This window comes from Colobus angolensis, unplaced genomic scaffold, assembly GCF_000951035.1.
Source record: "Colobus angolensis palliatus isolate OR3802 unplaced genomic scaffold, Cang.pa_1.0 Scaffold299, whole genome shotgun sequence".
Classification (NCBI taxonomy): Eukaryota; Metazoa; Chordata; class Mammalia; order Primates; family Cercopithecidae; genus Colobus; species Colobus angolensis.
In genome coordinates this window covers 2284257-2301688 of record NW_012116254.1, presented here as the reverse complement: position 1 = coordinate 2301688, position 17432 = coordinate 2284257, and the positions used below count along the sequence as shown (strand labels likewise).

The window sequence follows — 17432 nt, the reverse complement described above, 5'->3', positions numbered from 1 at the left end:
ATCTCACCATTGTACTCCAGTCCAGCCTGGGTGACAAAGGGACACTGTTTTTCAAAAAAAAAAAAAAAAAATTATCTGTAGCTGGAATCTGGGTACTTTCTCTCTCTGCATGTCTGCACCGGAGTGAATAAGCTGGTTTAGCTCCGGGTTCCCAGGTGCTCCAGAAGTGTGGTATAGTATCCATGCACGAGTCTAGCACCTCCTTCTTTTTCAGAGGAGAAGCTGGGGTGTGCACCTACAATTCTCCTCCTGATCCTAATAGACACTGTCCTTGACCTTTCTAATTGCTCTGCCGGGTGAGGGGCATGGGTTGTGGGTGAGAGAGGGGTGTGGGCAGCTTGCAATGCAAGACCCCTGCCAAGGAATGACCTGTGTGTGCTTGTGGTCAGTCCCTCTGCACCCACCTTAGTTCTATGAGGGCTGAAGTGTATCTGTGTGTCTGTTGCTGTGGCCCAGTAACCAAGAAATGTCAAGGAGGCTGTGCATGGAGGCTGCTCAGCCAGTATTTGTTAACTGAACATGTGGGCATGCTAAACCTTACCATGTGTTGGCTGTTCTTGCATGGCAGAAGCTTCTGGAAGCTTAGGGCTCCCTGAGATGCAGGAAGGGAATTCTGGCTAGAGGAGGGCTCCAACCCAGCAGGGGCTGTGGCTTAGGTCTGGAAGGGGGAGGACCTTTCACCTCTGTAGTGACCAGCAGGTCTAGTAACCTAGATAAGAGGAGAGCAGGAGGATGGGAAAGGGGCAGGAGAGCGCATATCTAGATATCTTCCTGCAAGAAAGCTGTAGCACAAGGCACATGTGTGGACACTTGTCCTAGACACAGGACAAGCTGTGTCATCAGCTGCTCTTGAGGCCAGGAAGATACGGGGGCAGCTGGAGACAGGCAGCAGGTGGGATGGAGGGAGGTGGCAGAGAAGACCACTGGGGAGCACTTCAAGAGCAGAAATCCACGTTTTGGGAGAATCATTATTTTTAGTGTGTTTGCATTTTCTCTACAGTTTCTCTTTTGTGTTTGGTGATATAATTTAATGCTTCTTTTTGTTTTAATACCAATAGCTGCCCCACTCTGTGGAGAGTGTCCCTCCAGAACTCTTGTTTTTACTAAAACGTTGGTGGCTTCTGGATTTCCCTCCCTGACTATAAACTATACAAAATTGGGTTCAACACCAATGCCAAAAAGGTCTCCATTAAGACTACATTCCATCAGGGAACTGCAGGGTTGGTGTTGTTGACCTTCAGTTACCATCTGTAAAGTACAGTCTTAGGCTAGTGGGGAACTGGGGGTGGGGACAGCGGGGGTGATTAAAGGGTAGTGGGGGTGGCGGAGGTCATGCTTAGAATATGCAACTGTGTCAGTGGTTCATTGTGGACAGCAGTGAGCTCGTGGCTCCTTAGAAGACATGAGTATGGATGTTGTGTCCAGTGGCTAGAGCTTTGAGCCTATGGTGTAGAACAAGGCACCAACCTGTCGGCAACAAAGCCTAGATCTTTTCTAGGCACTGTGGGTATATATGGCATACTGGAAACCAACTTCTTCTCCTGAACATGCTTAGAATATAGCCAGAGAGAGAAGAATAAAAAAAATTACAGAACAATTCACTCTAGTACTGGGATGTGTTCTGTGGTTGTTCAGAGAGAAAGAAAGGTTCAGAGAGCACAGAGGGAATCAGGAGTGGCTCCCCGGAGGAGGAAGGGTTCCAGGGAATGGTAGAATTAGATAGACAGGTACAGCTGGTGTCAGGGATCACAGAAGCTAAAGTACTTAACTAGGGACAAGTGTGATGATGATTGAGCACTAGGTAGCATAAGACCCATCAAATGACACTTGGGGAGCCAAGCTGAGGGGCTGGGTTTTTATCTGGTGCAATTTGTCTTAAATTCTTAATCAGGATGTTTGTGAGGATTAGGCATGCCTGGTGTGCGTCCCCCCTTGTAAAACTGAAGTCTGTGAAGCGACTCTCTGAATGGTTTGGCAAGTTTACCAGTAGATTAATGGTGGGGAGGATAATCAAAGAATCTAGTGTCAGTGCAGGGAGGGTCTTGGGCTCGTCTCAGCTGGACAGTAGATTATACAGATAGGATAATGGGGCTGGAGGGGGAAGTGCTTGCCTGAGTCACACAGCTAAGAAGGCAGTGGGCTGCACAGAGTTCACCCCAGGTAAATTTCAGCACACAGTGATGAAGCAGTGAAGCATGGGCCGATCTGCCAGGGTTCCAGTTCTATGCCAGCTGCCCATGGTTGACAGGTACTTGGGAACAAGGAATAGGAGGCCCACTAACCAAAGCAGACACAAGATCTTGGCTGGAGCCCATTTTTAATCTCACCCACCAGATCTGCACTCAGAAGAATTCAGACTCTCATCCATCTGACCTCGAATGGCCTCCTAGCATGCTAGAATCGGAGTGGTCCTCCAAGGCCAACCTAGAGGTACATGAGCAACTTCTCCCCAGGGCCAGGTGGACTCACGGGTTTGTCTCAGTGGAATGAGGAACGTCAGCTGGGCCTGACGTTGGTTACACCACATCCAGCTCTGATTACTTTGGGTTTACCAATGGGCCTCTGGCCATGTTGTCCTCACAGGTACCATGATGGGGACAGCATGACCTTGAGCCCAGAAGATGCAGGTCATGCCTCCAAGCCTAAGTCCTGCCACCCATTGGCTGTGGCACCTTTGGTAGGTATCTCTCCCCTTCCAGTCTCCTTTCCCCCACGTGCAAGATGTGGATTCTGTTGCCTTCACTGTGCCTTGTGAAATGGTGGTAAGAGTCACAGCTAACAAGATATGACAGTGCTTCTTAGTTTTTTTTTTTTTTTTGAGAGAAACCCACTGTAAGAAATGCATTTTATATTAGGACTTAGCTTTCACTTTCTTTCTTTCCCTCCCTCCCATACACACATCCCCAACATAAATGAAACAAAAATTTCACCAAATAATATTTACCATTACCATATACAGACTACTCTCATCAGTTTTATTTTATGCTATTGTTTTAACTTTAAAAGATGCTGCTGACAATTAATTCATGATCTGGAAATGGGTTGGTGATCCCCAAATTGAAAAACACTAAGATAGGGGATAATTCAGTGTTTCCCAAGCATCAGAAGCATACAGGAGGACCTTGTTAAAAGTACCCACTCCCTGATCCACTGAATTGGCATAGCTATGAGAGGAAGGGGAGGGGTGGACTGAAACTATTTTTCTTTTTTTTTTTTTTTTTTGAGACAGAGTCTTGCTCTGTCGCCAGGCTGGAGTGTTGTGGCGCGATCTCGGCTCACTGCAACCTCTACCTCCTGGGTTCAAGCGATTCTCCTGCCTCAGCCTCCCAAGTAGCTGGGACTACAGATGTGTGCCACCATGTCCAGCTAATTTTTGTACTTTTAGTAGAGACGGGGTTTCACCATGTTGGCCAGAATGGTCTCAATCTCTTGACCTTGTGATCCTCCCGCCTAGGCCTCCCGAAGTGCTGGGATTACAGGTGTGAACCACCGTGCCCAGCCTGAAACTATTTAACAACCACCTTAAGTGATTCTGACCATCAGGAAAGTTTGGGAACCACTGGAATAATACACGGCAAAGTCTGAGGAAGTGGTCAAGTTCTACAAAATGCGAATTGTTATTGTTCTTTTATTTTTTATTTTTTCTTTTCTTGCTTTTTTTTTTTTTTTTTTTTTTTTTTTGAGGAAGAGTCTTGCTCTGTCACCCAGGCTGGAGTGCAGTGGCACGATGTTGGCTCACTGCAACCTCCACCTCCCAGGTTCAAGAGATCCTCAGCCTTCTGCATAGCTAGGAATACAGGCATGTGCCACCACACACAGCTAATTTTTGTATTTGTAGTAGAGATGGGGTTTCACTCTGTTGGCCAGGCTGGCCTCAAACTCCTGGCCTCAAGTGATCTGCCTGCTTTAAGCTTCCCAAAGTGCTAAGATTATAGGCGTGAGCCACCGTGCCTGGCCCTTGTTATTGTTACTTGACTTTGCACAGCCAGTGCGAGGCCAGCTTCTTCCACATTTGTATCTATGCCTCCTGCTGGCCCTGTTTGCTTCCCTTCCTCAGAGCCCGTTCCCACGCTGTCCTCCCTACTCCTTGCCTTCTCTCCAATCCCCCATATCCAACCTATATAGCTAGGAAGTAGCCTCTCTAATCTTCCCAGCACTTGGTGATGTCTGTCTTCTCTGAACTCAATTATATACTGTACTGTATTATTCTGAGACATTCATTACCTATTAATCTTGTCTCCTTCAACTAGATGGTAGGCTCTGTGAGGGAAGAACAGCTTAGCTATTCCTCTGCACTTCCCTCTGAGACAGTATTTGCAGAAGTCTCCACAGTCAAGTGAATGTTGACACTGTCACATGCTGTGAGCAGGAGCAGCGTAATTCTGCAAGGACTGTCAGTGACCTGCTTAAAGTTGATATTCAGGAGACTTTGGCTGTCTGGGAGGGTAAGGTTGGCTGATTACTCAAGTAAACACCTCTCTACTTTCTGTCCCATGCATCTTGCTAAAATCCCTATAGAGAGGGACCCACCTGTCTTGGCCCAAGGCGAGAGCTGTTAAGGTTGAGACCACTGTCCCCAGGGCCCCAGTGATTGTCCACCAGGGATTCTGGATCAGTAGCCCTATGAAGATGATGAGGCCGCTGAGAGGATTGTTGACGAACATCACCTGAGCGGTCCCTCTCAGGACCCAGTCTATGAACTGGAGGGCAGGGTGCTTGTCTGAAAGAGAGAGAGAGAGCCATCAGCAGGTCCAGCTTGGGCTGCTCTGCTGAGCTGCTGGTTGGCATGGCAACAAAGGAAAACAGGGATGTGTAAGCCAGGACACTTCCCATTCAGCCAGGTGGGGATGGAGGGGTGGGGGTAGAGGGGAGGCTGGTGCCCAGCCCACATCTCTCAGTGGTCCAGCAATCATTCTGCAGTGGGTGGTAGGTTTTGCCATATAGCCAGAGGCACCGTGCTGAGACTAATTTAACGCTGTTCCAGCCATTGGCTTGGTTGGAAAAGAAGCTCTGGGAGGTTCTTTTTTTTCCAAGGGAAATTTATTGGTCCAAAAGAAAGGGTTTTGGAAGGTTGGGGGTGGGGGGTAGGAAATTATTTTTTCTGTAGTGCTGGATGACTCAGTTGAGGGCTGGTATCTGAGAAGCAAAAAAAGTAGCCTGAAGAAAAGACACTGGGGAAGAAATTGTCGTAGCCCAACTGTGAAAATCAGTACTGAGTCAGGGCCTGGAGGAGGCCAGGTATAGGAGAGGGGCATACATTCTGCCTCGTTTGCTGGTTTGGTTTCCAGGACAACTTGTGCAGGTGTCGGGGCTAGTGGGAGTGGAAGGGTATGGTGTTCCTTTCAGTGTTTAGTTCAAGAAGAAGTTAAAAGGAAAGAATCCTGAAGCTTTGGGAAGGATGAAGCCAACATTTTCTTGGCACATAATAGGCACATAATAAATGGCTGTGCAACAAGTGAATCGAGTGAAGGAATGATATTTAACTAGCTGGGGAAATGGCTTATCTGTTGCTAATATGGTTGTCTTTTATTTATTTCACATAGGAATGAGCAATTTGCAAAGAACTAAGATCAATGCATTTAATTCTGAAACCATGAGAATTCTAGGCCAGTAGGGTATATCATATCCCCTTGGAGTCAGTTTAGGGCTGAAGTCCCGCCCAGCTGTGGACTCCAGCCCTGGGTGAGGTCCCGTCCTGGGTGAATCCACCCAGGGTGAGGGTGAATGAGTGAGGGAGCAGCTTTGGACTGAACGGGAGAGAGGGTTGTCTCCCCGGCCTGGCCTGGTCTGGCTGCCTCTGCCCAGGGTATTTTCCTACCTTTCAGCCAGATCTTGTACTCCTTCATGTCACCCGTGAGGTAACCCACTGCTTTGCAGAGCCTGATGCCCCTTTGGCCTGCTGAGTCCCGATGGGCCACCCCGTCTTCTTTTCTTTTACTCCTTTCATTGGGCTTTTCAATTTTCACAATGTGGCTGTCTTCATTGGAAGACCGGAGATCCTTTTAGGAGAAACCAACAAGACATCAAATGACACAGCTTTCTGAGAGCAGGGACATTTGGGGATAGAGGGTGGTGGCAGTTTTTTTTGATAAAAATAAAGGATCATGAGACAAAGGGTGAAACACATGCCCATTGTCTGCAGCTGCATAGAGTACCCTGTACAAGCCTGCTCTTCCCGGGACCGTGCACCTTCTTCATAGCAGGATTTCTTCACTTCATGCCATGGGTCCCTTTTGGCAGTTTAATGAAGCCCATGAGCTTCTTTTCAGAATAATGTTTGTAAATGCAAATATCAGATAATAGGGCTGAAAACCAAACCAATTATACTGAAATACAGTTATAATCCTACTAAAAATTATGATATACATGTATGCACAGCAGATCCAATACCTTCTGTAATTTCAAAGTAGTGATGAATAAAGATATGGGACCTCCTTACTGCAAGTCAGGACAGCTCTGGAAGGCCATCCCAGCAGTCTTGAGTCCCTCTCCACTGCAGCAGTGGCCAGCCAGTCTACCTTCCGTGCTACCAGCGACGATGCTAACGGCCTGCGTTTCAACAAAGGCCTTCCCTTTGGAGACAGTAGGGTAGTTCAGGGAGCAGGTTTAAGGGGAAGGATTTTGGAGACTGGTTGGAAGACTGGTGAATGAGTGCCTGTATTCTCTACTTGTCCTTAAAATCATGTCTCACAAAGCCACATTATCTAAGGCCAGGTAGGACTCACCATGGGTGTCACCAAGTACCTACAGTGGCACTTTCTCAGTGTGCTAAGTTCTTTGGGAAGGCGGGAAAGCGGCATCTTTTAACCCCCTTTCCCTATCCCCTCCCTCCCAGGAAACATGCTGGGAGGAACCTTCCTCACCTTTTCTTCAGGCATTTCCAGGAGGGGCAGAGCTGGGTGAGTATCCGGGGATGTCGAGGGCCAGCTCGGGCTGGTAAACTCTGCCTCGTAGAGTTTGTATCTGCTGGAAAGTGGCTCTGGCAGGAGAGGGCTGCTGTGGGGGTCAGACATTCCTTCAGGGCACAGCTGCTTTTTTATCAATGGACTAGACGGAAGGAAAGGGAAAGAGCTAGTGAGTCAGGACGGGGCCCAGAGGGACTTGGCTGAGGCTGGTCTTAGACCTCAGGTCTGTCCTGAGGGTTGGACAGTGACACACGTGGGATCTACAGCTTTGCTGCCAGAGGCCATTTCTCTACCTCATTACCTTTCAAAATCCTCCCATTCTTCCGAGTCCAGAAGAATGTCCATTTGGCCGATGAAGATATCCCTGACCACTGAGTTAGAATGGAAGTCTCTCTTTTTCTCTTGATCACTGCGTGTTTTTTCTCTGCCTCTCATATTGCCTGTTGTGCCATCCTATTGTGGTAGTTAGTGGTACATGTATTTTCCCCTTGATACGTATACACAGATCCAGTACTGATTGGAGGTGGGGGTGTCTAAGAGACACTACTTCTGAATTGCCATGGAGGCTACATTGCTTACAATTGATCTCCAGTCTTCCTTTTCTTCCCTCTACCATTTCCAGTCCCTTCCCTATTTCCCTTTCCCAGGAACAGTAGGAAACACTGGTCTATTCTTCTGCAAGCTGTGTGCATCCCAGCTGAAGGAGCTTCCCTTCATGGGGCTCCTGTCCCTGTACCACCAGGGTCAGGGCTTATGCCATGACTTGCTTTTAGAACATCCTTTGCCTAAGGTCCTCAGTTTCCTGGTTTTGTCTGGCTTCCCCTCGGTAGTCTTGTACTCTCTCCTTCCCATCCAGCCATTTGTGCCATTCTTCTTTAGCCTCCTCCAGCTCAGTTACATCTTTTTTATTTATTTATTTTAGAGGTGGTTTTGGACCTGCATGCAGTCTCCTCTCAGTATGACCTAGAGCTTTCCCCATTGCTCCATGCTCCATGCTGCATCCCTTGAGTGTAGGACAGTCTCTCTTAGGACAGGGATTACAAATCCCTAACATGGGTACTACCATTCCATATACTCATCATTCCAGACACTGCTCAAGGATTGCAGGGTTCCCTTCAAAAGGGGATAAAGTCCCTTTTCTAATTTTGCATTAGTTCCATTTCACTGGGCTATTACCCCTTCTGCTCCTAACGAGAAGAATTCTTACTCTCCACAATTTCTTCTGAGCACCACTCACCTTGCTTGTGCAGAAACCCTTCTTCTTTGAGGCTTATCCCAAATGGCCATACCATCCTCTCCAACTGCTCACTGCTGTGTTATTGACTCTCTGGTCACTCTCTCATTCAATGAAGGCTTGAGATCCTCCTACCAATCATCTTCATCCCCCCTCCAGGAACTTTAAGCAGCTTCAATATCTAGGCAGATAACTCATCATCCTATTCTCTGGTTTCTTAGATCCTTGTCCTTCTCATCTCCAGTGGACCTTTTCACCTCCCCTTTTCAACAACCGATTTCCACAGTCCCAGCATGGGCTTAATATCACACACACTGGAAATCTCAAAAGTCAGATCTCTCCTCTGGCCACTTCCTCTTGTACCTTTGGCTCACCTGCTCAGACGACCCCTCTGAGAGCCCTTCAGCTCCCACGGCCACTTGTCTTCCCTTCCCTCCTTGACCAACTTAACTTCATGCCCCCTTATGTTACTTCCTCCAACTCTCTTGCTCCTGTCTCCCTCCTTCATGCTTGTGGGGTGAAATTCCAGCCAGGCTAAACCCAAATGTCTAACTTTTTCATGCTTTCACCAAACAACTGAACATGGCTAGAGAACAAGGGTAATAACTGAGTAGATTGCTTTCACTGTAAGTTGGATTGCTGTCCTCAGGTGAACACTGGGTGCTTCCCTTTTCTCTCCTTAGTCCAGCTCAGTCTGCTTTCTGCTATGGCTGCCTTCGCTGTGGTCTCTCAGGCCTCCACGGCAAGTCCACTTTCAGTCCCCATCCCACCAGGCTGCTCGGCGGTGTTCTGAGAGTCGTTCACCCTCTTTGACACACTCTTTGGCCTTTATTCCTGATGCCCTCTCTGGTTGCTCCTTCACACTGTCTTTGGAGGCTTTTCCTCGTGTAACAGGAGCATTTTGCAGACCCCTGTTCCGGGCCCTCTTCTCAGCCCTGGTGCTCCTACCCAGGTGATGTCAGCCCTCAGCGTGACTTCATAGTCCATCTCCATGCCGATGACCCTCAAATCTCACATTTCCAGCCCAGTTTTGAGCACTGGATTAGTAGATTTAGTTGTCTACTTTACACTTGCATATAGATGCTCCAAGTACCTTAATTTGCCAAAACAACTCATAATGTTGCCTTCCCAAATCCTATCCTCCCTCACAGGTGACCACCCTAGGAAAAGCTGTCTCCCCCTTCCAAGCTGTTCCTTCAGAAAAATCGGGAGTCACACTTAATGCTCCCTTCTCCTTACTTTCTAAATTCAATAATTCTGTCTCTAAAAAATAAACCTTCACGTTCATGGTCACCAGTTAGCCACTGTCACCTCTTACCACATCTTCAATGACTTTCATTTGGATATCCCTACTTTTTCCCAGGTTTCTCCTCCAAGCCATGCCCCGCAGGGAAGACGTGCCATATTAATATTCAAATCCACTCATGTTGGATCCCTGCTTAAAGCCCATCATGGTTTCAGATGGAAAACCACCTCTTTGACAGGGTGTGCAAGGCTCTGAGCTCCCACTGTGCTTTAGTGAGTCCCTTGCTTTCCGGCTCCATGACTCCTGGCCCCATGCTGGCCTCCTTTTAGTGCTTGTAAGGTGTTGAACACTTTTCACCTCAGGGTCCCTGCAAGTGCTGGTTCATTGGCCTGAAAACCTTTCCCTCACTCTTCCTGGTCAACCCCTACACTTCTGCCAGGCTTTGTCTCAATGATCACTTGCTAAATAAACCCTCGCAGATCCACCCACCATGTTCTCCTGTCACATACTCTCATGGGAGGTTTGTATATTTGTATGGTTTCTATCTCCCCACCAGAACTTAAATTTCATGAGGATGGTGGCCTCCTCTGTTCTGTCTATTGCTGCATCCCCAGCTCCTAGCACAGTGCCTGGCATGTAGTAAGGGTTCAATAAATAAATATGGAAGGAAGAGAGGGAGTGGGGAGGAAGGGATTGTGAGCAAGGCTACAGGTGACTGCTAGATAGGGAACACTTCTCTGGATAACTTTACAAATCCCTGGGGATCTCAGGAGTCTCCAGTGGTTTCAGAACAGCGCGGGGCCACCCACCAGCCATGCATTTTCTGCAGGCTAGACTCTGTCATGTCTAGCACTGTTCTCATTCCCAGGAGGAGCTCATTAGACCATTGTGAATTTTTGTGTAGGTCTGCAAATGTCATTCAGGTCTAACTAACCCTGATGCTGCCATCACTCCGGAATGGAGGCCTTTCGTTGTATTCTGACCCTGTAGGTAGGGTTTCAGTAAGGGGTGGGCACACTGCCATAGAGGGAGCATGCCAGAAATGTTTAGGAGACATTGAAATTCGATAAGCCCGAGAACTTCTTCCTCTCCAATGCGCTCTCTCCCTCTGGTGGCCAAGAGGTGATACAGCATCCCTGGCCCTTGGTAAAAATTTCCCTCCAAGCCAACCATATGAAAAGTAAGCAGGGGCAATCAGATATCTAGACACAGAATCTGCATGACACCATACAACTGGATAAACTAGAAATGTTCCAGAAAGGCCTTGTGTTAAATTCAGTGGCTATGAAATCTATTAAAAGTCTAGCCGAAAAGTGGTAATGATAAAGGTTTTTCCTAAACATATTTCATGGAATCTTATGTTACTTCCTCCAACTCTCTTGCTCCTGTTATCAGCTGTTATCAGCTGTCAGATTGATCACCAATTAGGTATCATAAAGAAAGAAGAAAATGCTTCCATTCATAATTGCAAGATGCATCCTGATTTTAGAAATGTAAAAATACGACAATAATATACATCATGTAATCAAGGAAATATAGTGTTCTTTTAAGTGGTGGGGCTGAAGTGTCCAGGTAGGAGTTGAGAATGGGTATACTCAGAAATTATTTTCTAACCATAAGAATTTAAAGATTTTTATACTTCTTTTGATGAAAAAAATGTGTCTACTTTATAACCCCTTTAAGATCAGGGGCCATTACCTTGTTAATTTCTGCATTTATACCACCCAGCAGGAAGCCTTACGCCTAAAAGTCCCTTTATTATTACTATTGCACAAGGGAAGTTCTTTCTAGGGTACTCTCCAAAAAGGTACTCCACCTTTGAGTCCCTTCTGCATGCAGACAGTATTCCCATTTACAGATAAATCAAGTCCTCGGAAAGCAAAATAGGAGTTGGTTCTCAAGTGTCTGCATTTTCCAGAGTAAGCTCACCTCATTGTGACATTTGCAGGACCCAGAAAATGAGCAGCTTGCTGCAGAGTCAAGGTTAGACCCAATTCCCCGCCGCACTCTCCATTACTGTGTCTGCCTGGCTGGGCCTTGCACAGCCGAGTGGCTGGCCCTCGAGCGCCTGGGTCTAGGGCCTCAGCCCAGTGTTGTGTTTCTCAAGCCTACATATCCTCTACAGGAACAGGGCCTTGCATCTCCTGTAGGGAATACAGTGTTCCTTTGCCACAGGAATGTTTTTCCTGTTACAATGGGGAATTTTGGCTTTGGGGTTGGGGCGAGACATGCAGCACCAATGGCCCTGTGGAGAACAGGTCGTCGCACCCGGAAGGAGCACAGGCTATGAGGTGGGGCTGCTCCTGCCTCCCTGCTCTGCCACTCCGGGTTGCATGGGCCTCCATATCTCCGAAGGGCAAGGTAGGCTTCTCAGAACAGTGAAATTGCTGACTTGGTTCCTGGCACGTAGTAGGAGCTTAGTGATTTTACTTTCCCCTCTTCTCGTGCTCCCAAATTGAAGGGAGAGAGGGTGAGAGCAGCCAGATGAAGTACAAGCTGGCTGGTCTGAAACAGAATAGCTTTCAAAAGTTTCCATAAGGCGTCGCCACTTGTTAGAACTGGATGTGAAATCCCTGCCCGAGCCACGTCCCGGCTGAGGGCCTCAGCCCTTTCCCAACACAGCTCAGCGCCAGTCCATTAAACCTGCTTCCAAGAACACATAATGATCTGCTTGGCGCGCTCGGACTCTCCTTGGCTGCCCACACCTCCTCTTCTCCTTCAGAAATATGGACAGAGAGGGCTGTTTGGATCAGTCCCACGTCTCTCCAAAAACCAGGCCTCAAATGTCTGGCAAGGGGCTCCCAAAACAGACCGGCTCCTCCATCCTCTTTGTAAGAACCCTTTGTTGAATATCTACCGTACGCCTGTGGGCTACCTTGGAGGGATCACAGCTGGAAGGTCCAGGCCTTGCCTGCAAAGGACTCACATTGGAGTGGCCAGGAGGAGCAGTGAGCAGGCACTGTGTCCTGAGCGGGAGGCACAAGGGAGGGCAGAGGGCAAGAGGGCGGTGCAGAGAGCACAGAGCGACTGCTCTGCCCTCCCAGCCCTGGGGAGACTGGGCTCAGCTTCCATGTCAGCACTTGGCTGAGCAGGCAAGAAAGAGGAGCACACTCCAGAGAAATGCCTGAGAAAATACATGGTTTGGGCCAGCAAGTTCCAGCACGGACCCTGCTGCAGCATGGGAGAGATGTCAGCAGGCAATCAAAGACAAAACTAGGGTGTCAGAATCAGACTGTGAGGAGTCCTTAGTGTCTAGGTTTGGACCCAAATTCTTCCAATGGTTAGAAAAAATGTGGCTCCTGCTCTGTTGTACTAATTTTGAAATTCTTTTCCTGATTATTTTCTCCTAAAGACCATCTATCTCCAGTGGAATTGCAGAAACATGCCCATGCCCAGTGAAAAGGGGCTGTGACTGTTTCTCATGCTTCTGCTGCCCTGGGAGGGAAAGGGCCCATGCTCAAAGGGATTTCTTGAATTGTTGGTGTGAATTAGTGCAGAGTCGAAGCTCTCTCCCTATCCCTGGTCTCTTGGGTTTAAGTATACCAGTCCCCTGGTCATCTGGGGATGAATCTCAAATGGCCCCATTTACTACTACTTTTTTTTTTTTTTTTTGAGACAGAGTTTCGCTCTTGTTACCCAGCCTGGAGTGCAATGGTGTGATCTCGGCTCACTGCAACCTCCTCCTCCCAGGTTCAAGCAATTCTCCTGTCTCAGCCTCCCGAGTAGCTGGGATTACAGGTGCCCACCACCACGCCTGGCTAATTTTTATATTTTTTGTAGAGACAGGGTTTTACCATGTTGGCCAGGCTGCTCCTGAACTACTGACCTCAGGTAATCCACCGGCCTCGGCCTCCCAAAGTGCTGGGCCACCGTGCCTGGCCTTACTTCATCTTCTAACCAACTGAGTTATTGAGGCCACAGCAGTTCTGGAGAAGTAAAAGTGATTAGCAGGTTCTCCAGAATATTAGTTGGATTGATATTTTTGCCTAAGACCTTGCAGTTGATGCAAGGAGAGTTTCCATAAATTTCTACAACCTTTGAACCAAGAGGGATGTTCTTTGCCCTCTCTCAAATGATGAAGGAATCCATTCTCTAACACCTCTGGATACTTAGCTTCTCCTGGCTGGGGTTCCTTTCCCATGAGGCAGGTTGTTCTTGTTGAGAATGGCCCTGCTTACTAGAAACCCTTGTATCTGTGGAGCTGACATCAAGTCCCTGGGACTTTTTCTCCTTGCTGTTTCCAGTTCTGTCCATTACGCCTGCACAGGATTTAGGGACTCCTTTTCCCACTTAAGAGCACTTCAGAGGTTGATCCTAAGCCTTCATTTTTCTAGGGCAGTCTGCTTGATTGTTCTTCAGTCTGGCTCACCAAACACAGCCCCCAGACTCTCTGCCATCTTGCCACCAGGATCTCAGTGACAGCATCATTCTGAAAGGACTTTGTTGAGTGAGTCAGGCTGGGTCCCTGGGAGCACTGGCTTCATTCATCCCTGAGTTGGTAAACTCTGAAGGTGAAAAATCAGGTGGGTGGGGCTAGGTGGATGTTTGGTCAGGCTGCCAGAATGGGAACAGATGAGGCCCCTGGATTGGTGGATCAGGGAGGGGAGGGATCCAGGAGACACCTGGGCACTAGGAGTACAGGGCAGGTAAACAGTCCAGTAGCTGGCTGAGAGGTGCCTTGCTCAGGGCTGGGTTGTATAAGAGACTGGCTGAGTGCCGGCTTTTATTAGGGGTGGCTTAGCGTTTTCTTGGCAGCTCCAACTTAGTAAGTCTGATCTGGGCTGAGAGGAGACTGACTCACTGGGGCCAGCGGGTCACGCTGGGTGGTGCAGAAGTCAGAGGCAGCACCACCTCCTCTGGGTCTTCTGAGGACTAGCTGGGGTTAGAGATGGCTGGTGGCCAGTGGGCCAGGGGCTTTATCTTTCTGGTTTCTGCTGCAGGACCAGGGCTGGGGTTCTGCAGCTGAGAATCCAACCAGAGCCTGGCAGAGGAATTCTGGCCTCCAGCAGAAAAGCTCTGAGGCACCTGCAGTGACTGTGAGATGAGGTAGGGGAGAGAGGCGACCACTTGACCTCTTTTGATGCTCCTCCCTAGCTTGTGTTTGGAAGAATCTTATAGATCACCACACTCTTCTTATGTGACTGTTTTTTTTTTGGAAATGGAGTCTCCACTGTTGCGTGGGCTAGCGTGCAGTGGCGCAGTCTCGGCTCACTGCAACCTCCATCTCCCGGGTTCAAGCAATTCTCTTGCCTCAGCCTCCTGAGTAGCTGGGACTATAGGCGCACGCTGCCATGCCTGGCTAATTTTTTGTATTTTAGTAGAGATGGTTGCCCAGGCTGGTCTCAAACTCCTGAGCTCAGGCAATCTGCCCACCTTGGCCTTCCAAAGTGCTAGGATAAGTGCTAGGATTACAGATGTGAGCCACTGTGCCTGGCCCTTATGTGACACTTCTAAAGTGGGGTGACCCTTCAGTGTTCCACATATTGAGCCCTCTCATCCCATGAATAAATGGCAATTTATTGCCTCTTGCATTCCATCAATTGCAATTATTCAGCCATCGAGTTCTCCTTCAGAGCTCTCAGTCTGGATCAACCCATTATCTCCCTTTGAGCCAGGCCCTCGCCAATGCAGGTCACCTTGCAGCTGACTTCCCTCACTTCGGGCTCCCCAGTTTTTCTCCACCTTGCCACTGGTGATGGGTAAATTATCTTAAAACATGACTTGGTCGTGTCACTGCACAAAAACCTTCTGAGGTGCTCCATGTCTGAATTCTTCGCTCCTGGAACTGGGCATGAAACTCTGAGCCAGGGTGGTCAATGCTCAGGGCACAGAGAAGCACGGTTTTCGGGAATGCTGATTGGGCTTGATATGAACTAATATAGAATACTAGTTGTATATTTAAGCAAACATGGCTTATGAAAGAGTCAAATTCGGCCGGGCGCGGTGGCTCAAGCCTGTAATCCCAGCACTTTGGGAGGCCGAGACGGGCGGATCACGAGGTCAGGAGTTCGAGACCATCCTGGCTAATACAGGAAACCCCGTCTCTACTAAAAAATACAAAAAGCTAGCCGGGCGAGATGGCTGGCGCCTGTAGTCCCAGCTACTCGGGAGGCTGAGGCAGGAGAATGGCGTAAACCCGGCAGGCGGAGCTTGCAGTGAGCTGAGATCCGGCCACTGCACTCCAGCCCGGGCGACAGAGCGAGACTCCGTCTCAAAAAAAAAAAAAAAAAAAAAAAAAGAGTCAAATTCAACTCTTTATATTATTAAAAGAAAATATAAAGGGGAAGAAATGTAGAGTCTGCAGGTGGCTGCTTCAGGCTGTGCCCTCCTACTACCTAGGGGTAATATGTCAACTCTCCCCATCAGTTGAGGCTACTTAGGGGGAGAAGTTAAGAAGTTCTGAAGATAGCAACATTCTCGATCTCCCACAGTTCTACCCAGGGGTGCTCCACCTGTGCCCAAGACAATTTTCAGCTTCTCTGCAGCATGTGCCACTGTTCTGGGCAGGCGGTCTCCTCAGGCCCCACAGCTACCTCCAGTTCAGTTCTGCATGCATGAATATTGATCTGCTTTACTCACACACATTCTGCTCACACACCCAGCCCTACCATGGCCATGGCGCCTTCCTGGCCTCTTATGAGCATGGTGATTTCTGCTCTGGCTTGTGTGGCGGACTAATTCACAATGCAGTAGTCTCTCTCCCTTTCTTACACACACACACATATATACCCCTACAAAAACACACACACACACACACACACACACAAGCACACATACTTATATACACACGAGCTGCCCCGAGGTGGCTCTGGGTAGTTAATTTTAGTGTTATTAGATAGTGCTGGCACAGTAGAGACAGAACACCTGGATTCAAATCTTGGCTCCCCCACTGTAATAGTCCATTCTCATAATGCTATAAAGAACTACCTGAGACTGGGTGATTTATTAAAAAAAAAAAAAAAAAAAAAGAAATTTAATTGACTCACACTTCCACATTGCTGGGGAGGCCTCAGGAAACTTACAGTCATGGCGGAAGGCGAAGGGGAAGCAAACTTGGACCTTCTCAAATGGCGGCAGGAGAGAGAGATTGTGTGGAGCAGAAACTTGCCAAACACTTATAAAACCATCAGATCTTGTGAGAACTCACTCACTGTCGCGAGAACAGCATGGGGGAAACCGCTCCCATGATCCAGTCACCTTGCCCTGGGTCCTGCCCTCAACATGTGGGGATTATTGGAATTACAATTTGAGATGATATTCAGGTGTGGACACAGAGCCAAACCATATCATTCTGGCCCGGCCCCTCCCAGATCTCATGTTCTGTATACATTTCAAAATCCAATCATGCCTTATCAACAGTCCCCCAAAGTCTTAACTCATTCCAGCATTAACTTGAAAGTCAAAGTCCAAAGTTTCATCTGAGGCAAGGCAAGTCCCTTCCACCTATGAGCCTGTACAATCAAAAGCAAATGGCCAGGTGCGGTGGCCCACGCCTGTAATCCCAGCACTTTGGGAGGCCGAGTTGGGTGGATCACTTGACGTCAGAAGTTCGAGACCAGCCTGGTCAATGTGGTGAAACCCTGTCTCTGCTAAAAATACAAAAATTAGCAGGGTGTGGTGGCACACACCTGTAGTCCCAGCTACTGGGAGGCTGAGGCAGAAGAATCTCTTGAACCCGGGAGGTGGAGGTTGCAGTGACTCAAGATAGTGCCAATGCACTCCAGTCTGGGTGACAGAGTGAGACTCTGTCTCAAAAAAAAAAAAAAAAAGAAAGAAAAAGAAAAAGAGAAAAGAAAAGGAAAAAAAAAAATGAAAAAGTCTTCTATCAAAAGTTACTAATATTATGCAAAAATAATATCAGCATTGCTCATGTAATTCTGTCATGGGAATGAATATTCCCAATCATCTAGTTCAATATTCGCTGTTCATTTTTACTCCAAAATCTCACGGAAAGATGTATTCCTGTCTAAATCACTCCTCACAAGTTCAGCACATAATAGTCTTTTAACAACCAGAGTCTGTTTTGATTGCTTGGCATCCACTTGAA

General features: G+C 48.0%; 1 protein-coding gene across 1 annotated transcript in view; it reads right to left on the bottom strand.

Moving 5' to 3' along the window:
- SLC14A2 (solute carrier family 14 (urea transporter), member 2) overlaps positions 1–17432 on the bottom strand; it is a 459240-nt gene that overhangs the window by 51449 nt on the left and 390359 nt on the right. The window contains exons 3-5 of the mRNA XM_011949331.1: positions 6864–7047; positions 5819–5999; positions 4531–4720 (exon numbers count right to left, since the gene is read on the bottom strand). Coding sequence (XP_011804721.1) covers positions 4531–4720; positions 5819–5999; positions 6864–7013 — 521 coding nt within the window. The 5' untranslated portion in view covers positions 7014–7047. The remainder of the gene's footprint in view (positions 1–4530; positions 4721–5818; positions 6000–6863; positions 7048–17432) is intronic.